Raw genomic sequence first — 24,089 nt, 5'->3', positions numbered from 1 at the left:
CACCCCATTACCCTATCACACTATATCACCCCATTACCCTATCACACTATATCACCCCATTACCCTATCACACTATATCACCCCATTACCCTATCACACTATATCACCCCATTACCCTATCACACTATATCACCCCATTACCCTATCGCACTATATCACACTATATCACCCCATTACCCTATCACACTATATCACCCCATTACCCTATCACACTATATCACACTATATTACCCCATTACCCTATCACACTATATCACAGTATATCACCCCATTACCCTATCACACTATATAACCCATTACCCTATCACACTATATAACCCATTATCATATCACACTATATCACCCCATTACCCTATCACACTATATCACCCCATTACCCTATCACACTATATCACCCCATTACCCTATCACACTATATCACCCCATTACCCTATCACACTATATCACCCCATTACCCTATCGCACTATATCACACTATATCACCCCATTACCCTATCACACTATATCACACTATATTACCCCATTTCCCTATCACACTATATCACCCCATTACCCTATCACACTATATCACCCCATTACCCTATCACACTATATCACCCCATTACCCTATCACACTATATTACCCATTACCCTATCACACTATATCACCCCATTACCCTATCACACTATATCACCCCATTACCCTATCACACTATATCACACTATATCACCCCATTACCCTATCACACTATATCACCCATTACCCTATCACACTATATCACCCATTACCCTATCACACTATATCACACTATATCACCCATTACCCTATCACACTATGTCACCCCATTACCCTATCACACTATATCACTCCATTACCCTATCACACTATATCACTCCATTACCCTATCACACTATATCACCCCATTACCCTATCACACTATATCACCCATTACCCTATCACTCTATATCACCCATTACCCTATCACACTATATCACACTATATCACCCATTACCCTATCACACTATGTCACCCCATTACCCTATCACACTATATCACTCCCATTACCCTATCACACTATATCACACTATATCACCCATTACCCTATCACACTATGTCACCCCATTACCCTATCACACTATATCACTCCCATTACCCTATCACACTATATCACCCATTACCCTATCACTCTATATCACCCATTACCCTATCACTCTATATCACCCATTACCCTATCACACTATATCACCCCATTACCCTATCACACTATATCACCCATTACCCTATCACTCTATATCACCCATTACCCTATCACACTATATCACCCCATTACCCTATCACACTATATCACCCCATTACCCTATCACACTATATCACACTATATTACCCCATTACCCTATCACACTATATCACCCATTACCCTATCCTACTATATCACCCCATTACCCTATCACACTATATCACCCATTACCCTATCACACTATATCACCCCATTACCCTATCACACTATATCACCCCATTACCCTATCACACTATATCACCCCATTACCCTATCACACTATATCACCCCATTACCCTATCACACTATATCACCCCATTACCCTATCACACTATATCACCCCATTACCCTATCACACTATATCACCCCATTACCCTATCACACTATATCACCCCATTACCCTATCACACTATATCACCCCATTACCCTATCACACTATATAACCCATTACCCCACACTATATCACCCTATTACCCTATCACTATATCACCCCATTACCCTATCACACTATATCACCCCATTACCCTATCACACTATATCACCCCATTACCCTATCACACTATATCACCCCATTATCCTATCGCACTATATCACACTATATCACCCCATTACCCTATCACACTATATCACCCCATTACCCTATCGCACTATATCACACTATATCACCCCATTACCCTATCACACTATCTCACCCATTACCCTATCACACTATATCACCCCATTACCCTATCACACTATATCACCCCATTACCATATCACACTATATCACCCCATTACCCTATCGCACTATATCGCACTATATCACCCCATTACCCTATCACACTATATCACCCCATTACCCTATCGCACTATATCACCCCATTACCCTATCACACTATCTCACCCATTACCCTATCACACTATATCACCCCATTACCCTATCACACTATATCACACTATATTACCCCATTACCCTATCACACTATATCACACTATATCACCCCATTACCCTATCACACTATATTACCCATTACCCTATCACACTATATCACCCCATTACCCTATCACACTATATCACCCCATTACCCTATCACACTATATCACCCATTACCCTATCACACTATATCACACTATATCACCCCATTACCCTATCACACTATATCACCCATTACCCTATCACACCATATCACACTATATCACCCATTACCCTATCACACTATGTCACCCCATTACCCTATCACACTATATCACTCCATTACCCTATCACACTATATCACTCCATTACCCTATCACACTATATCACCCCATTACCCTATCACACTATATCACCCATTACCCTATCACTCTATATCACCCATTACCCTATCACACTATATCACCCCATTACCCTATCACACTATATCACACTATATTACCCCATTACCCTATCACACTATATCACCCCATTACCCTATCACACTATATTACCCTATCACACTATATCACCCATTACCCTATCACACTATATCACACTATATTACCCCATTACCCTATCACACTATATCACCCATTACCCTATCCTACTATATCACCCCATTACCCTATCACACTATATCACCCATTACCCTATCACACTATATCACCCCATTACCCTATCACACTATATCACCCCATTACCCTATCACACTATATCACCCCATTACCCTATCACACTATATCACCCCATTACCCTATCACAATATATCACCCCAATATTACCCCATTACCTATCACACTATATCACCCCATTACCCTATCACACTATATCACCCCATTACCCTATCACACTATATCACCCATTACCCTATCACACTATATCACACTATATCACCCCATTACCCTATCACACTGTATCACCCCATTACCCTATCACCCCATTACCCTATCACACTATATCACCCCATTACCCTATCACACTATATCACCCCATTACCCTATCACACTATATCACCCCATTACCCTATCACACTATATCACCCCATTACCCTATCACTATCACCCTACACACTATATCACCCCATTACCCTATCACACTATATCACCCCATTACCCTATCACACTATATCACCCCATTACCCTATCACACTATATCACCCCATTACCCTATCACACTATATCACCCCATTACCCTATCACACTATATCACCCCATTACCCTATCACACTATATCACCCATTACCCTATCACACTATATCACCCCATTACCCTATCACACTATATCACCCCATTACCCTATCACACTATATCACCCATTACCCTATCACACTATATCACCCCATTACCCTATCACACTATATCACACTATATCACCCCATTCCTGATTTATTTCCCCTCTTACTCTCATGGAAACCACTGCGATAGCCCTATAGTGTGTGTCCTAAAAACGTGTGGAACCCTAACCTCTGACCTCTTGACTGATACTAAGGTGTTGATATATCCAACCATGACTATGGTTTCATTCATGTTTGCTGGTTGATTTCTGAAGGCCCTAAAATGTATTTATTTTATTTTTAAAATCTAGATTTCATAAAGGATTCTTTATCCATCCGAAACAGTATGTTGACAGTATGTCACATTACGTAACCCCATTTCAGAAATAAATATCATAATCCCTTATTCAGCGAATCATTATCATTATGTCGATGTTCCCAGAAAACAGGATTTTAGCAGATTTCCTTGTCTGCGTTTTTTAAATATTTTTTTTTTTTACATTACATAATATTTTCTACTTGTCTCCATTGACAGTTTTCTCCCTCAGCCCTTAGGCTAAATTAAAGTGACTGTTATCAGACAGAGGTCAAAAGATTCTGGTATTTACCATGAATATTGTCATCAACGGCAGCCTCATTTAGGTGTGTTTCTTTTTTCTCTGACAGGGTGCGAATGCTAAATTTAAACTGAGGTTGGTGGGGCCTGGTCGTGTACTCAGAGTGGTGCCCCAGATGGTCCTCAATGAAGCACAGGTCACCGTCATCGTTGAAGACTCTGCTGCCATCGATTACGAAAAAGGCAAATCCTTAACATACAAGGTATTTCAGACTGTCTTCAGCTGCACTTACGACAGACTGGGATATCAAATATTTGCTCCGAGGAGGGACACTGTAAAATGGATTTGGTTGAACTTTTAAAAAATAAAACGGTGCAGAAATTTCCATGGTAAATCATAATGGTTATTATACAGTAATAACCGATGAGTTGCTTAATATAATATAATAATAATTGTAACTTAAGTGACCTACAGTAATGCTTGCATATATTTTTTATGTTTGGTCCCAGAGGGAATCCAACCCACAATCCTAGGCGTTGCAATCGCCATGTTCATTCCATAATATATATGTTGTTACTTTAGTACAACAGCAGAAATAGCGCTGAGTATTTGATAGATTTGACATGTATTTTCTCCCCCACCCCCAAAAACCCAGTTACTGGCGGTGGAGATTGACACCCCTGAGAGGTTCAGTGCGTCGGCTGATATTGTGATTCATCTTTTGGACACCAATGACAACACTCCCAGGTTCACCTCGGAGTATTACATCGCACGTATTCCGGAAAACTCCCCCGGAGGCTCCAACGTTGTGTCTGTCACCGTGAGTACATCTGGATTATTCAACTCTACTCAAAGGCCACTGCCAGCTAAATATGGTTACGTAATCCCCCAACAATAATCCACCAATAGATACATATTAATGGTTAAGGTTAATTGGAAACTGAAAGGAAGCAGGTTTTTTTTCAGGCTTGTAGGAGTTCCACAAAATGTGATATTTTTTTTTCGCCAGGAGAGAGAGAACTAACGCCTGTATGATTGACCTGCAAGCATAGTGTCACTGAATGTTGATATTAATTGGTAGAGATAACCTACTTTCTCCGTACAATACTCAACTAACTGTCTTAAGATGAATGCACTTGACTATAAGTCGCTCTAGATAAGATCCTCTGCTGAATGACTAAAATGTAAACAGAAACTGTGTAACCAGATTCATGCCCTTAAAGAAGTACAAAGTAGTATTGAAACAACGATGATAACAATGTTGAAATAAAGGTCATATTGGACTATTATTTATTTTGGCATGAATCTGCTTCCGTAGCAGTATTATTATTTATACTGGGATATTACTACTAGTAAATGTTTAGCAGGAATTACAGTTTGGTGAGATGGAAACAATCCCGTTTGGGTTTATCATATTGACCTTTACCCTGTGATGTCCTTGTGTGGCCGTGTGCTACTCACCCCCAGGGAATTGGATAGAGCTGAGTAGACAGCCCCTGCTGGGGTGAAATCCCCCTCACATCGTGTTTGACCTTATCTTCACACTGTTCCAATCAGCTAATGGATAGTCATTGTATGACCTTCTCTCAGGAGATGAGTCCCAATGGACTCCCTAATCAATAATATTGTCCACAAAAATATAAGTTGTTAATATTATCAATAAATGGATACCATAATATGTTTATACATTCATTATGGATAAATAAAATGTTTGATAACTGTTTATTGCCGGTGCGATTAGATTATTTTTGAAGAGCCCGGAAATTCTTGTGAGCTTGATGTAACTTCTACTGTATCCTCTATGTTTCGTTCCAGTATTCTATCAGCATTCTACCAGCATTCTAACTTCTACTGTATCCTCTATGTTCCGTTCCAGTATTCTACCAGCATTCTAACTTCTACTGTATCCTCTATGTTCCAGTATTCTACCAGCATTCTAACTTCTACTGTATCCTCTATGTTCCGTTCCAGTATTCTATGCATTCTAACTAGTATCAGCATCCAGTATCCTCTATGTTCCGTTCCAGTATTCTACCAGCATTCTAACTTCTACTGTATCCTCTATGTTCCGTTCCAGTATTCTACCAGCATTCTAACTTCTACTGTATCCTCTATGTTCCGTTCCAGTATTCTACCAGCATTCTAACTTTTACTGTATCCTCTATGTTCCGTTCCAGTATTCTAACTTCTACTGTATCCTCTATGTTCCGTTCCAGTATTCTACTAGCATTCTAACTTCTACTGTATCCTCTATGTTCCGTTCCAGTATTCTACCAGCATTCTAACTTCTACTGTATCCTCTATGTTCCGTTCCAGTATTCTACCAGTATTCTAACTTCTACTGTATCCTCTATGTTCCGTTCCAGTATTCTACCAGCATTCTAACTTCTACTGTATCCTCTATGTTCCGTTCCAGTATTCTATCAGCATTCTACCAGCATTCTAACTTCTACTGTATCCTCTATGTTCCATTCCAGTATTCTACCAGCATTCTAACTTCTACTGTATCCTCTATGTTCCGTTCCAGTATTCTACCAGCATTCTAACTTCTACTGTATCCTCTATGTTCCGTTCCAGTATTCTACCAGCATTCTAACTTCTACTGTATCCTCTATGTTCCGTTCCAGTATTCTAACTTCTACTGTATCCTCTATGTTCCGTTCTAAATTCTCTCCTCTAGTCTACTCTATGTTCCATTCCAGTGTTCTATCAACATTCTAAATTCTCTCCTCTAGTCCACTCTATGTTCCGTTCCAGTGTTCTAACTCCCTTTTTCTTGGTTGCGTTCCAGGCCAATGATCCAGACTCTGGCCTTTGGGGTGAAGTCAAGTACTCCATCTATGGATCCAGATATGATCTGTAAGTGCAGTAGAGTCCTGCCAACACCAATGATTGTCGGACATGATGAGCTGTGCAAAATCACTTCCTCGGTTGATGTGGAGCCAGTTGAATAGATCAAAATGGGCAAAAAAAAAGATCACTTATACAATATCATTATTTGTAACATCATTGGCTCTGCTGGTAGACTGTAGCTCCCCCCCTTTCCCCTGTACCAGCTTCCTCTAAGATGGCAGCAAGATACTGACTGGTTAATCTCGTAATTGGATTGTAGGGTAAGAAATAGCCTGCCAGGCTTGGATGCCCCATGTAGAGAGGGCCAATTAAGGAAAGCAAGGCAGGCAGTACATTGAAAAAAAACAAGTGTCAATTTATCTTCCAGTTTTGCTAGCCGTCTTGACACGGGAAGTCTAATTCTAAACATGTTAAAGTTAACAGGTTGCTTTGTATTTGTTAATTTTCACAGGGAATACATTGTGAAAGGAAAATGATTGAAAATGGCTGAATATGTGCCACTTTAACAACATTGGACATACAAAATGTGTACTGGACGAATAATTACCTTTGTGGATAATACAGAAAACTTTATCCAGCATCTGGACCACAGGACTTTCTTGACATAAATTTTAATACAAGATTAAACTGTAACTGTCAATATACTACCAATATACTTCTAATATACTGCCAATATACTGCCATACTGTCAATATACTGCCAATATACTGCTAATATACTGCCAATATACTGCCAATATAGTGCCATACTGTCAATATACTGCCAATATACTGCTAATATACTGCCATACGGTCAATATACTGCCAATATACTGCTAATATACTTCTAATATACTGCCAATATACTGCCAATATAGTGCCATACTGTCAATATACTGCCAATATACTGCCATACTGTCAATATACTGCCAATATACTGCTAATATACTACCAATATACTTCTAATATACTGCCATACTGTCAATATACTGCCAATATACTGCTAATATACTGCCAATATACTGCCAATATACTGCCAATATAGTGCCATACGGTCAATATACTACCAATATACTGCCAATATACTGCCATACGGTCAATATACTGCCAATATACTGCTAATATACTGCCAATATACTGCCAATATACTGCCAATATAGTGCCATACTGTCAATATACTACCAATATACTGCCAATATACTGCCATACTGTCAATATACTGCCAAGATACTGCCATACTGTCAATATACTGCCAATACACTGCCATACTGTCAATATACTACAAATATACTGCCAATATACTGCCATACTGTCAATATACTGCCAATATACTGCTAATATACTGCCAGTATACTGCCAGTATACTGCCAATATACTGCCATACTGTCAATATACTGCCAATATACTGCCAATATACTGCCAATATAGTGCCATACTGTCAATATACTGCCAATATACTGCTAATATAGTGCCAATATACTGCCATACTGTCAATATACTGCCAATATACTGCTAATATATTGCCAATATGCTGCCATACTGTCAATATACTACCAATATACTCCCAATATACTGCTAATATACTGCCAATATACTACCAATATACTGCTAATATACTGCCAATATACTACCAATATACTGCCAATATACTGCTATACTGTCAATATACTACCAATATACTCCTAAAATATTGCCAATATACTGCTAATATACTGCCAATATACTGCCATACTGTCAATATACTACCAATACACTGCCAATATACTGCCATACTGCCAATATACTACCAATATACTGCCAATATACTGCCATACTGTCAATATACTCCTAAAATATTGCCAATATACTGCTAATATACTGCCAATATACTGCTATACTGTCAATATACTACCGATATGCTCCTAAAATACTGCCAATATACTCCTAAAATACTGCCAATATACTGCTATTATACTGCCAATATGCCGCTAAAATCCTGCCAATATAAAGCTATCAAACAGCCATTATACTCCCAATATACTACTAATATACTGCCAATATACTACCAATATACTGCTAATATACAGCCATTATACTCCCAATATACTACTAATATACTACCAATATACTGCTAATATACAGCCATTATACTCCCAATATACTACTAATATACTGCCAATATACTACCAATATACTGCTAATATACAGCCATTATACTCCCAATATACTACTAATATACTACCAATATACTGCTAATATACAGCCATTATACTCCCAATATACTACTAATATACTGCCAATATACTACCAATATACTGCTAATATACAGCCATTATACTCCCAATATACTACTAATATACTACCAATATACTGCTAATATACAGCCATTATACTCCCAATATACTACTAATATACTGCCAATATACTACCAATATACTACTAATATACTGCCAATCCACTCTCTGTTGTGTATTCCAGGTTTCTCATCCATCCGTCTTCAGGCGTCATATACACCCAGGCCTGGGCCATTCTGGATGCTGAGGTCAAGTCCAAGTACAACTTCTACGTGAAGGCAGAGGACACAGAGGGAAAGTACAGCCTGGCGGAGGTGTTTGTCACTGTCCTGGACATCAACGACCACGTTCCAGAGTTCGATGACAGCCTTGTGGAGAGGACCATGGTCATTGGTGCACCTGTTAAAGTAAAGGTACGTACAGTAGCTATAAGATAAGATAAGAGTGGGCCTCCTGAGTATCGCAGCGGTCTAAGGCACTAGAGGCTTCACTACGGACCCGGGTTCGATCCCGGGCTGTATTACAACCGGCCGTGACCAGGAGTCCCATAGGGCAGCGCACAATTGGCCCAATGTCGTCCGGATTAGGGGAGTGTTTGGCCGGGGTTGGGGGGGACTTTACTTGCCTCATCGCGCTCTAGCTACTCCTTGTCGCAGACCGGGCGCCTGCAGGCTGACCTCGGTCGTGAAGTTGAACGGCGTTTCCTCCGGCTGGCTTCCGGGTTAAGCGGGCGGGTGTTAAGACGTGTGGTTTGGCAGGTCATGTTTCGCGGGACGCATGACTCGACCTTCGCCTCTACAGAGCCCGTTGGGGAGTTGCAGCGATGAGACAAGATCGAAATTGGGGAGAAAAAGGGGGTAAATTATAGATCCCTAAAGGAGGTACAGTGTGGTGTGTAGAGGTGTTCCCTAGGGGTTCACTGGCCATCGGTCCGGTTTGGTCCTAGTAAACACTGTGTGAATCATTACGACCCTAGTAAACACTGTGTGAATCATTAAGACCCTAGTAAACACTGTGTGAATCATTAAGACCCTAGTAAACACTGTGTGAATCATTACGACCCTAGTAAACACTGTGTGAATCATTGCGACCCTAGTAAACACTGTGTGAATCATTACGACCCTAGTAAACACTGTATGAATCGTAACAACCCTAGTAAACACTGTATGAATCGTTACGACCCTAGTAAACACTGTATGAATCGTTACAACCCTAAATACACTGTATGAATCGTAACAACCCTAGTAAACACTGTATGAATCGTTACGACCCTAGTAAACACTGTATGAATCATTACAACCCTATGAATCATTACAACCCTATGAATCATTACGACCCTAGTAAACACTGTATGAATCGTTACAACCCTATGAATCATTACGACCCTAGGTAACACTGTATGAATCGAATCGTTATTAAACACTGTATGAACAAGTAAATACTGTATGAATCTTATTAAAACACTGTATGCATCGATACGACCCTAGTAAACACTGTATGCATCGTTACGACCCTAGTAAACACTGTATGAATCGTTACGACCCTAGTAAACACTGTATGAATCGTTACGACCCTAGTAAACACTGTATGAATCGTTACGACCCTAGTAAACACTGTATGCATCGTTACGACCCTAGTAAACACTGTATGAATCGTAACAACCCTAGTAAACACTGTATGAATCGTTACGACCCTAGTAAACACTGTATGAATCGTTACGACCCTAGTAAACACTGTATGAATCGTTACGACCCTAGTAAACACTGTATGAATCGTTACGACCCTAGTAAACACTGTGTAGTGAATGTTTGGATGATAATTACCTGATATGTAAAATGTGAGTGTATCCAGAACCGCTTCAGAGTATATACAGTATATATTTAAGTAATGTGTTTGGTTTTTGCCGATTTTTCCTCGTTTCATTCAGGCAATAGATGGCGATGCAGGGTCGCCCAATAACATCATTGAGTATTCCATCATGCAAGCTGAGCCGGACAACATCTTCGACATCAACGCAGAGACTGGAGAGATCAACCTGAAGTCGTACATCAAGTCCATGGAGATCGTGCAGAACATCACCAAGCAGAAGGACTGCAGGTGGTCTCTGGTGGTCCAAGCCCGGGACCGAGGATCTCCGTCCTTCAGCACTACCGCCGTGGTCAACATCGACATCACTGAGGCGGTAAGTTCAATGTTTCCTGACCTTAACCCTAACCTAAACCTAATTCTAACCTTAACCTAACTCTAACCCTAACTGTAGAGTTACAAACTTAACCTAACTCTAACCTTAACATAACTCTAACCTTAACCTAATCTTAATATAACTCTAACCTTAACCTAACCATAACCATAACCTAACTCGAACCCTAACCTTAACCTAACCCTAACCATAACCTAACTCTAACCTTAACCTAACCTTAATATAACTCTAACCTTAACCTAACTCTAACCCTAACTGTAGAGTTATAAACTTAACATAACTCTAACCTTAACATAACTCTAACCTTAACCTAACCATAACATAACCTAACTCGAACCTTAACCTAACCTTAACATAACTCTATCCTTAACCTAACTCGAACCCTAACCTTAACCTAACCCTAACCTAACCATAACCTTAACATAACTCTAACCTTAACATAACTCTAACCTTAACCTAACTCGAACCTTAACCTAACTCGAACCTTAACCTAACCCAAACCATAACCCAACCCTAACCTTAACCCAACCCTAACCATAACCTAACTCTAACCGTAATGCTGACCCAATGTTCCCTCTAAGCTGCAGCTCCCCATGACTGCCACTTAGAAATATCAGTCCACAGAGAGAAGCAGGAGATTGAATTTTCACTCAACTTTCTAGGGCAGTGGTCACGAACCGGTTGATCACGATCGACTGGTCCATCTCCTAAGCATTCCTAGTCGATTGCCAAACGTTTCTGTAAAAAACAAAAACAATGATAAAGCCTTGTATTCCTTTTTAATAATTTAGTCTTGTGCTGTCGGTGGTACTTGGTGCACCTGATTCAGCTGCCCTGCGCCCTGGCTAGGAGAACTGTTGCCATTTTGAACATTTCTTATGTCTGAAGGTAATAACTGCCTTCCCCGGTGGGCCCAGAGAGCAAATCAAGTGCACTATAAACCTACCGCTGGCCAATCGGATGTCTCAGATGACCGTGTCTGGTGGGACCAGAGAGCAAATCAAGTGCGCTATAAACCGCTGGCCAATCGGATGTCTGCAGTGACGTGAGCAGGCATAAAATAAATCTACGGCAAAATTGAGACTGTAAGATTTCAAAACGTTTAAAACCACGACTAGAGAGAGACTGTAAACAAATACAGCAAAATAACTGTTGTTTTTATACTTTTTACAAGACCCCAAAATATGTACATTTCTAGATGTCTTTGAAAAGCCAGTCAGGTAAATTACTTATGATTATTATTATTTAAAAAAAAAAACTTAAAGTGGCAGTGTTGTATTTTGATACAGGCTTGAATAAGCTCAGTAGCCAATAGGCAGAGGGGAGCATCATGTGTCTGACTCTGTAATAATGCTATGGGAATAATAAAGCTTTTTATTTTGTAAATTGGTATTTTGCATTGAACAGCTCAACAACATTTTCAGTCATCTCCGTTGTCTGAAGGACACGTAGATAAACAGGTTAATGTCGAGCCCTGCATGTTATCTGTGAATGTAGGCTTACGTTGAACACCACACATTGGCAGCTACTGTAGGCTGAATGATAGAACAGCTATTTCCATGTTAACATGTTATGGGATGCATTTTCTACATAGTTTTTGATGGTAGGCCACTCTGGTAGGCCCTACATCACGATCAAATAGCCACAGCAGCCTACTTGACCACTGTTAAAACTGTAACTTATAGTGGTCACAGGACATGGGTGGTCACAGGACCTCGGTGGTTACAGGACATGGGTGGTCACAGGACATGGGTGGTTAGAGGACATGGGTGGTTACAGGACATGGGTGGTTAGAGGACATGGGTGGTTACAGGACATGTGGGTGGTTACAGGACCTCGGTGGTTACAGGACATGGGTGGTTACAGGACATGTGGGTGGTTACAGGACCTTGGTGTTTACAGGACATGGGTGTTTACAGGACCTGGGTGGTTACAGGACATGGGTGGTTACAGCCTCAGTGTTTACAGGACATGGGTGGTTACAGGACATGGGTGTTTACAGGACATGGGTGGTTACAGGACATGGGTGGTTACAGGACATGGGTGGTTACAGGACATGGGTGTTTACAGGACCTCTGTGTTTACAGGACATGGGTGGTTACAGGACATGGGTGGTTACAGGACATGTGGGTGGTTACAGGACATGGGTGGTTACAGGACATGTGGGTGGTTACAGGACCTCGGTGGTTACAGGACATGGGTGGTTACAGGACATGGGTGGTTACAGGACATGGGTGGTTACAGGACCTCGGTGGTTACAGGACATGGGTGGTTACAGGACATGGGTGGTTACAGGACATGGGTGGTTACAGGACATGGGTGGTTACAGGACATGGGTGGTTACAGGACATGGGTGGTTACAGGACATGGGTGGTTACAGGACATGGGTGGTTACAGGACATGGGTGGTTACAGGACATGGGTGGTTACAGGACATGTGGGTGGTTACAGGACATGTGGGTGGTTACAGGACATGTGGGTGGTTACAGGACATGTGGGTGGTTACAGGACATGTGGGTGGTTACAGGACATGTGGGTGGTTACAGGACATGTGGGTGGTTACAGGACATGGGTGGTTACAGGACATGTGGGTGGTTACAGGACATGGGTGGTTACAGGACGTGGGTGGTTACAGGACATGGGTGGTTACAGGACATGTGGGTGGTTACAGGACATGGGGTGGTTACAGGACATGTGGGTGGTTACAGGACATGGGTGGTTACAGGACATGGGTGCTGGAAGTTGCACAGAAGTTTCACAACGCTCAAGTTTGTGCTCAGCAGACCTGAAATTAGCTCTGGGTCATTTTTTTTTTTTGCTGACTACGGTTGTGGTGAGTTTAACCTGTTAAGACTACCCCTCTATACTGCCCCCGGGATGGGGAGTTCTAAGAGTTTAAACCTACGTTACCTAACCCTTACCTTAATAACTAACCCAAACCCTTACCACACAGCCTTCTAACCTTAACTAACCCAAACTCTTACCATAACCTTCTAACCTTAACTAACTCAACTACTTAACATAGCCTTCTAACCCTAACTAACCCTTACCATAGCCTTCTAACCCTAACTAACCCTTACCATAGCCTTCTAACCTTAACTAACCCTTACCAAAGCCTTCTAACCTTAACTAACCCTTACCATAGCCTTCTAACCTTAACTAACCCTTACCATAGCCTTCTAACCTTAACTAACCCTTACCATAGCCTTCTAACCTTAACTAACCCAAACCCTTACCATAGCCTTCCAACCTTAACTAACCCAACTACTTAACATCGCCTTCTAACCTTAACTAACCCAACTACTTAACATAGCCTTCCAACCTTAACTAACCTAACTACTTAACATAGCATACTTTAAACAGTTTACTATACTAACAACTAATATATAATAATAATAATAATAATAATAATAATATAATAATAATAATATAATAATATATAATATATGATTTAGGAATCAAACATGAAGTCATGTTGCAATTCTCAGGAACAAACATGAAGTCCTTTAATTTCAGGCCCAGTGTCTATTTGAGATCCTTTGTCAGAAGAACAGAATAATCTCTCACATCAACCAGAGAGACCCAGTAGCTGTCAATGCAGTGCTTTGTGAACCTGTCACAGGAACTTAATCCTCATCAGAAACATGCTAGTGAACAGATGGAACAGACAGTTCTGATGAGCCCACCGGGCAGGGCACCATGTAGGGAATAGGTTGTAATTTGGGTCACATCCTAAGCCTCGATGATCAACAGTCACAGCAGGCTGGGATGAATGGATCAGCGTCAAACGCATGTATCGTAATATCATACAGTGGGGAGAACAAGTATTTGATACACTGCCGATTGTGCAGGTTTTCCTACTTACAAAGCATGTAGAGGTCTGTAATTTTTATCATAGGTACACTTCAACTGTGAGAGATGGAATCTAAAACAAAAATCCAGAAAATCACATTGTATGATTTTTAAGTAATTAATTTGCATTTTATTGCATGACATAAGTATTTGATCACCTACCAACCAGTAAGAATTCCGTCTCTCACAGACCTGTTAGTTTTTCTTTAAGAAGCCCTCCTGTTCTCCACTCATTACCTGTATTAACTGCACCTGTTTGAACTCGTTACCTGTATAAAATACACCTGTCCACACACTCAATCAAACAGACTCCAACCTCTCCACAATGGCCAAGACCAGAGAGCTGTGTAAGGACATCAGGGTCAAATTGTAGACCTGCACAAGGCTGGGATGGGCTACAGGACAATAGGCAAGCAACTTGGTGAGAAGGCAACAACTGTTGGCGCAATTATTAGAAAATGAAAGAAGTTCAAGATGACGGTCAATCACCCTCGGTCTGGGGCTCCATGCAAGATCTCACCTCGTGGGGCATCAATGATCATGAGAAAGGTGAGGGATCAGCCCAGAATGACACGGCAGGACCTGGTCAATGACCTGAAGAGAGCTGGGACCACAGTCTCAAAGAAAACCATTAGTAACACACTATGCCATCATGGATTAAAATGCTGCAGCGCACGCAAGGTCCCCCTGCTCAAGCCAGCGCATGTCCAGGCCCGTCTGAAGTTTGCCAATGACCATCTGGATGATCCAGAGTAGGAATGGGAGAAGGTCATGTGGTCTGATGAGACAAAAATAGAGCTTTTTGGTCTAAACTCCACTCGCCGTGTTTGGAGGAAGAAGAAGGATGAGTACAATCCCAAGAACACCATCCCAACTGTGAAGCATGGAGGTGGAAACATCATTCTTTGGGGATGCTTTTCTGCAAAGGCGACAGGACGACTGCACTGTATTGAGGGGAGGATGGATGGGGCCATGTATCGCGAGATCTTGGCCAACAACCTCCTTCCCTCAGTAAGAGTATTGAAGATGGGTCGTAGCTGGGTCTTCCAGCATGACAACGAACCGAAACACACAGCTAGGGCAAATGAGGAGTGGCTCCGTAAGAAGCATCTCAAGGTCCTGGAGTGGCCTAGCCAGTCTCCAGACCTGAACCCAATAGAAAATCTTTGGAGGGAGCTGAAAGTCCGTATTGCCCAGCGACAGCCCTGAAACCTGAAGGATCTGGAGAAGGTCTGTATAGAGGAGTGGGCCAAAATCCCTGCTGCAGTGTGTGCAAACCGGGTCAAGAACTACAGGAAACGTATGATCTCTGTAATTGCAAACAAAGGTTTCTGTAACAAATATTAATTTCCGCTTTTCTGATGTATCAAATACTTATGTCATGCAATAAAATTAAATTACTTAAATTAAAAATTAAATTAAAATCAAATTAATTACTTAAAAATCATACAATGTGATTTTCTGGATTTTTGTTTTAGATTCCGTCTCTCACAGTTGAAGTGTACCTATGATAAAAAATTACAGACCTCTACATGCTTTGTAAGTTGGAAAACCTGCACAATCGGCAGTTTATCAAATACTTGTTCTCCCCACTGTATATGCCAGTTAACAGATGTTTTTATCCAGTACAGTGAGTACATACTTCATTGGCGCATCTATGAGCTTCCTGTGGGAATTAAACCCCCAACTTTGGTGTTGCTGAACCCATGCTTTCCCCCCCAACTGAGCCACAAAGGACCACCTGCAGTCATCATGTTGTTACTGTTATAGAGGTGTAGTCTGTCTGGTGCTCCTCTGTCAGTACTGTTATAGAGGTTGTAGTCTGTCTGGTGCCCCTCTGTCAGTACTGTTATAGAGGTGTAGTCTGTCTGTGGCTCCTCTGTCAGTACTGTTATAGAGATGTAGTCTGTCTGGTGCTCCTCTGTCAGTACTGTTATAGAGGTGTAGTCTGTCTGTGGCTCCTCTGTCAGTACTGTTATAGAGATGTAGTCTGTCTGGAGCCCCTCTGTCAGTACTGTTATAGAGATGTAGTCTGTCTGGAGCTCCTCTGTCAGTACTGTTATAGAGATGTAGTCTGTCTGGTGCTCCTCTGTCAGTACTGTTATAGAGGTTGTAGTCTGTCTGGTGCTCCTCTGTCAGTACTGTTATAGTCTGTCTGATGCCCCTCTGTCAGTACTGTTATAGAGATGTAGTCTGTCTGTGGCTCCTCTGTCGGTGCTTCGATCATCCATGTCTGACCTCACTGCTTGCCTACATGCTTTGGACCCTACATGGTGAATGTTTAAAATGTTTGATAATCTAGTCCCGTGATTAAAAGTATTGATCTTTGTGCTTTTTTACAGACTCAAGTCAATGGGCCTATGGCAGACTTTTTATTGCAAAGTAGGGACAACCCAATGAAGGCCCTTGGCATGGTCGCTGGTGTCATCAGCATATTGGTAGGGATCACTGTCTTGATCTCCACGGCTACGTTCTTGCGCAACAGCAAGTCCAACAGGATAATGCCGGCACGTCGCATCGTCATCAGACGGAGACCGCCAAGGGACCGCAAGCCGTGGACTTTTAACGTACCGTTCCGTGGTAGCGGAAATGACTCGTCAAACAAGTTCATTGTAGGCGACCAGGAAGCAGGGAGTGTCAACGTAAACCTCAACAACAAAGGTGGCTCCCGGTGCTCCAGGTCAAAACCCAAGCCTACGCCCCCTAGAGCTCCCTGCCTGCCCCCTCCATCCTGCCCTCCTCCGTCCTCCAACCCCAGGCCCAGTGAGAGGCCCCGGCACTGGGCAGCAGTGCCCACCGTCTCTGGGGGCCTGACCTCCACTGGTTCCAGGAGATCCAGCCAGAGCAGGGAAATAAACATCAGCTCTGACACTTCTAGGATCCCCGTCAGCTCAGCCCTGGTCTCTGAACTCAAAATGAGACTAGAGCAGAAAATAATTGAGAGCAACTCAAGCTATTATTAAATCTGATTGTTGTAGTGTGTTTTCACTCTAACCAATCTGTCAGTAATTGTCTCGACTTCTGAAGGTTACTCAGTCCTAGGATTGTAAAACTGCAAATGTAAAGGAAGGTTGAGGACAGCATGTTCATTTCCTTTAAAATGTTATTGACGACATCCTTTGTCAAAGCAATGTTGCAACACATTTTACTGAACCTATTTAATCCAACCACTTCTACATGTGTTCTTAAAGATGTTAACATCACGTTGGATACTTGGGGCCCTGGTCCAGAATAGTATTTAGGGAATAGGGTGCCCCTTGGGACTCTGTCATCCAGCATTAGAAATACCTAGACATGTTTCTGCGCTGCCGTCTTGAAGATCATGTAATGGGATCCTTGTTAGATAAATCTTTTGCATTGCTGCCATCTTGAGGGAAACAACATGTTAACAAGAATGTCCGAGGGGGAACTACTGAGCCATGTCTGAGGGAAGGATTACTGCGCATTTATGTGTATACAGAACTGAACGTGTGTTCCTGACTTCCTGACTTTTCCTGAAAAGTTGTATTTTATTTGCTTAAGATCATGCAATGTTTTCATTAATAGTGCTATAATATAGAATACGGATCAATGTGTAAACTATGTTGCCTGGCAAATGTACTCACTTTGACTTGTTCATCAAAGTGATAATGCAGCTAACGGTATAGAAGACTATAAGCTATAAAATATGAGATATTCTTGAGAGGATAAATGCCGTTGCTTTTAAACATGAAGTGCTCATAGACCTCTGAAGTGACATTATTTTTTAAATATTTTTTTTTCTTCTTCAATTTAAAGTTTTATTTCATTTTCTTTAGTGTTTCAATCAACCAACAAAACACATTCCACATTCACAGATGTGACAGACTTTAAAAAATATATATATAAAAAAACAACTGACAATAATAATAAAAAAAACTTTAAAAAACTTTAAAAAAATAAATAAACTTGCAGCAGCACTATCAAGGTTCTTGTTAGCTATTTCCAACCTTAGCTGAGACGACGAGCAAATCATTGGTTTTAACAGCACCTAGCACTAGCGGAGGTCATACGTGAGCTTTTCAAGAAGAAGAAAGTCAACAATCTGGTCAGTCCACATGTTAAATGTAGGAGAAGTATTAGTGTGGTGACGTTCTAATGGTGTTGGTCGTATTTTGAAGTAGAGACTTAGAAGATTCTGAAGCTCTTGTTTCAAATCACTTGCTTTTTCTTCTTAAATGCTTTTGCATTTCTAAAGGGTAATCTTTTAATTGGGTGGATTACTGTTGGATTGGTGTTGGATTGGTATTGGATTGGTGTTGGATTGGTGGTGGATTGGTATTGGATTGGTGGTGGATTAGTGTTGGATTGGTGGTGGATTGGTGTTGGATTGGTGTTGGATGGGTGGTGGGTTGGTATTGGATTGGTGGTGGATTGGTGGTGGATTAGTGTTGGATTGGTGGATTGGTGGTGGATTAGTGTTGGATTGGTGGATTGGTGGTGGATTGGTGTTGGATTGGTGGTGGATTGGTATTGGATTGGTGGTGGATTGGTGTTGGATTGGTGGTGGATTAGTGTTGGATTGGTGGTGGATTGGTATTGGATTGGTGTTTTATTGGTGGTGGATTGGTATTGGATTCGTGGTGTATTGGGGTGGATTGGTATTGGATTGGTGGTGGATAGGTGTTGGATAGGTGTTGGATTGGTGTTGGATTGGTGTTGTATTGGGGGTGGATTGGTATTGGATTAGTGGTGTATTGGGGTGGATTGGTGGTGGATTGGTATTGGATTGGTGGTGGATTGGTGTTGGATTGGTGTTAGATTGGTGTTGTATTGGGGGTGGATTGGTGTTGGATTGGTGGTGGATTGGTGTTGGATTGGGGGTGGATTGCTCATTTAACTGAAGGGATCTTTTTGTTGCTTCAGTCAATAAACTGTAGAAATCAGTCACCCTAGATTAGGCAGATTAGCTAATAATTTATTTACACGTGAGTCAATATAATCACTGTTTCTCAAAATTGGCCATAAACTTGGTCAGAATTTTTAAGCATTCACTTCCACGCTGTGTACAGTATGTACACACTTTATGAAAAAGTTTTGGATACATAATGATCAAATATTTTCTGTGTATGTACTGTATGTATGCTGTATAACACATGCCTGTCCCTTTAGGTGAAAACTTTATATTGTCTTTATATTTATCATTTTGAATAAATATTTGAAAAATAATTATATTGTGTGGGGATCTAGTTTGTTCTTATGAACTAGATTTAAGTTTCAGAAAACAATAAATTAAAACTAGAACTACGGAAATATGTTTGTGGGAGTGTACTGAGATATCAAACGGACTGGACAATTATTTTCTCATTACACATCTTGGGAAAAAAACAATCAATGACTCCTCCATCATTAACACAAAGGAAAAACATCATGATTTATTGACATAGTAACCAAGAAAAACAAATTGGTACAATTTAAGGCCATGTGGCAAACAATAATGGTACTACAGTAGGGATGGAGGAGTGACCAGGGAGGTACTAGGGATGGAGGAGTGACCAGGGAGGTACTACAGTAGGGATGGAGGAGTGACCAGGGAGGTACTACAGTAGGGATGGAGGAGTGACCAGGGAGGTACTAGGGATGGAGGAGTGACCAGGCAGGTACTAGGGATGGAGGAGTGACCAGGGAGGTACTACAGTAGGGATGGAGGAGTGACCAGGGAGGTACTACAGTAGGGATGGAGGAGTGACCAGGGAGGTACTACAGTAGGGATGGAGGAGTGACCAGGGAGGTACTACAGTAGGGATGGAGGAGTGACCAGGGAGGTACTACAGTAGGGATGGAGGAGTGACCAGGGAGGTACTACAGTAGGGATGGAGGAGTGACCAGGGGATGGAGGAGTGACCAGGGAGGTACTACAGTAGGGATGGAGGAGTGACCAGGGAGGTACTACAGTACAGGGAGGTACTACAGTAGGGATGGAGGAGTGACCAGGGAGGTACTACAGTAGGGATGGAGGAGTGACCAGGGAGGTAGGAGTGACTACAGTAGGGATGGAGGAGTGACCAGGGAGGTACTACAGTAGGGATGGAGGAGTGACCAGGGAGGTACTACAGTAGGGATGGAGGAGGGAGGTGAGGGATGGAGGAGTGACCAGGGAGGTACTACAGTAGGGATGGAGGAGTGACCAGGGAGGTGGGGATGGAGGAGTGAGGGATGGAGGAGTGACCAGGGAGGTACTACAGTAGGGATGGAGGAGTGACCAGGGAGGTACTACAGTAGGGATGGAGGAGTGACCAGGGGTAGGGGATGGACTACAGTAGGGATGGAGGAGTGACCAGGGAGGTACTACAGTAGGGATGGAGGAGTGACCAGGGAGGTACTACAGTAGGGATGGAGGAGTGACCAGGGAGGTACTACAGTAGGGATGGAGGAGTGACCAGTACCAGGGATGGAGGGATGGAGGAGTGACCAGGGAGGTACTACAGTAGGGATGGAGGAGTGACCAGGGGAGGTACTACAGTAGGGATGGAGGAGTGACCAGGGAGGTACTACAGTAGGGATGGAGGAGTGACCAGGGGTAGGTACTACAGTAGGGATGGAGGAGTGACCAGGGAGGTACTACAGTAGGGATGGAGGAGTGACCAGGGAGGTACTACAGTAGGGATGGAGGAGTGACCAGGGATGGAGGAGTGACCAGGGAGGTACTACAGTAGGGATGGAGGAGTGACCAGGGAGTAGGGGATGGAGGAGTGACCAGGGAGGTACTACAGGGAGGTAGGGATGGAGGAGTGACCAGGGAGGTACTACAGTAGGGATGGGAGTGACCAGGAGGTACTACAGTAGGGATGGAGGAGTGACCAGGGAGGTACTACAGTAGGGATGGAGGAGTGACCAGGGAGGTACTACAGTAGGGATGGAGGAGTGACCAGGGAGGTGGACTACTAGTAGGGATGGAGGAGTGACCAGGGAGGTACTACAGTAGGGATGGAGGAGTGACCAGGGAGGTACTACAGTAGGGATGGAGGAGTGACCAGGGAGGTACTACTAGTAGGGATGGAGGAGTGACCAGGGAGGTACTACAGTAGGGATGGAGGAGTGACCAGGGAGGTACTACAGTAGGGATGGAGGAGGAGTGACCAGGTACTAGGGAGGTACTACAGTAGGGATGGAGGAGTGACCAGGCAGGTACTAGGGATGGAGGAGTGACCAGGCAGGTACAGTAGGGATGGAGGAGTGACCAGGTACTAGAGGGAGGAGTGACCAGGGAGGTAGGGATGGAGGAGTGACCAGGGAGGTACTACAGTAGGGATGGAGGAGTGACCAGGCAGGTAGGGATGGAGGAGTGACCAGGAGGTACTACAGTAGGGATGGAGGAGTGACCAGGGAGGTACTACAGTAGGGATGGATGGAGGAGTGACCAGGGGTAGGTACTACTACAGTAGGGATGGAGGAGTGACCAGGGAGGTACTACAGTAGGGATGGAGGAGTGAGGTACTAGGGGATGGAGGTGACCAGGCAGTAGGGATGGAGGAGTGACCAGGGAGGTACTACAGTAGGGATGGAGGAGTGACCAGGGAGGTACTAGATGGAGGAGTGACCAGGGAGGGATGGAGGAGTGACCACAGGTAGGGGATGGAGGAGTGACCAGGGAGGTACTACAGTAGGGATGGAGGAGTGACCAGGGAGGTACTACAGTAGGGATGGAGGAGTGACCAGGGGTACTACAGTACTAGGGAGGTACAGTAGGGATGGAGGAGTGACCAGGGAGGTACTACAGTAGGGATGGAGGAGTGACCAGGGAGGTACTAGGGAGTAGGGATGGAGGAGTGACCAGGGAGGTACTAGGGGATGGAGGAGTGACCAGGCAGGTACTAGGGGGATGGGAGGAGGAGTGACCAGACCAGGGGATGGAGGAGTGACCAGGCAGGTACTACAGTAGGGATGGAGGAGTGAGCAGGCAGGTACTAGGGATGGAGGAGTGACCAGGCAGGTACTAGGGATGGAGGAGTGACCAGGCAGGTACTAGGGATGGAGGAGTGACCAGGGAGGTACTAGGGATGGAGGAGTGACCAGGCAGGTACTAGGGATGGAGGAGTGAGCAGGCAGGTACTAGAGATGGAGGAGTGACCAGGGATGTACTAGGGATGGAGGAGTGACCAGGGAGGTACTAGGGATGGAGGAGTGACCAGGCAGGTACTACAGTAGGGATGGAGGAGTGACCAGGCAGGTACTAGGGATGGAGGAGTGACCAGGGAGGTACTACAGTAGGGATGGAGGAGTGACCAGGCAGGTACTGCAGTAGGGATGGAGGAGTGACCAGGCAGGTACTACAGTAGGGATGGAGGAGTGACCAGGCAGGTACTAGAGATGGAGAAGTGACCAGGCAGGTACTAGAGATGGAGAAGAGACCAGGCAGGTACTAGAGATGGAGAAGTGACCAGGGAGGTACTAGAGATGGAGAAGTGACCAGGCAGGTACTACAGTAGGGATGGAGGAGTGACCAGGCAGGTACTAGGGATGGAGAAGTGACCAGGCAGGTACTACACTAGGGATGGAGGAGTGACCAGGCAGGTACTACAGTAGGGATGGAGAAGTGACCAGGCAGGTACTAGGGATGGAGGAGTGACCAGGCAGGTACTAGAGATGGAGAAGTGACCAGGCAGGTCTGGGCAGAGGAGATATAGTCGTTGTTTGTTTGTGTCTGTCAGTTATTGGTATGTGTATGTTGGAATTTGATTTGAAAGAAGAAAAAAATGTTATTTTGTATGCAATAAATTACGAATAAAGTAAATAAAATAAATGTTTATGTGTTGTTAGGTATAGTACTGCACGTCATTATTCAGTTCAAGCACACAAAGTCTGGGATTCAATCAAAGATGTGTTGTCATCAAACCCACCTCAGTCAGTTCAGTAGTCAAACCCACCTCAGTCAGTTCAGTAGTCAAACCCACCT

General features: G+C 43.1%; 1 protein-coding gene across 1 annotated transcript in view; it reads left to right on the top strand.

Annotated features, from left to right (window-relative positions):
* LOC124039061 (cadherin-related family member 1-like) overlaps positions 1-19,512 on the top strand; it is a 43,820-nt gene extending 24,308 nt beyond the window's left edge. Inside the window, exons 10-15 of the mRNA XM_046354941.1 lie at positions 4,130-4,282; positions 4,676-4,840; positions 6,812-6,879; positions 9,309-9,537; positions 11,052-11,306; positions 17,518-19,512. Coding sequence (XP_046210897.1) covers positions 4,130-4,282; positions 4,676-4,840; positions 6,812-6,879; positions 9,309-9,537; positions 11,052-11,306; positions 17,518-18,138 — 1,491 coding nt within the window. The 3' untranslated portion in view covers positions 18,139-19,512. The remainder of the gene's footprint in view (positions 1-4,129; positions 4,283-4,675; positions 4,841-6,811; positions 6,880-9,308; positions 9,538-11,051; positions 11,307-17,517) is intronic.
* The last annotated feature ends 4,577 nt before the right edge of the window (positions 19,513-24,089 follow it).

Source organism: Oncorhynchus gorbuscha, linkage group LG07, assembly GCF_021184085.1.
Source record: "Oncorhynchus gorbuscha isolate QuinsamMale2020 ecotype Even-year linkage group LG07, OgorEven_v1.0, whole genome shotgun sequence".
In the NCBI taxonomy this organism is placed as follows: domain Eukaryota; kingdom Metazoa; phylum Chordata; class Actinopteri; order Salmoniformes; family Salmonidae; genus Oncorhynchus; species Oncorhynchus gorbuscha.
Note: the sequence above shows the minus strand (reverse complement) of the source record. Positions and strands in the feature narration are given on the sequence as shown.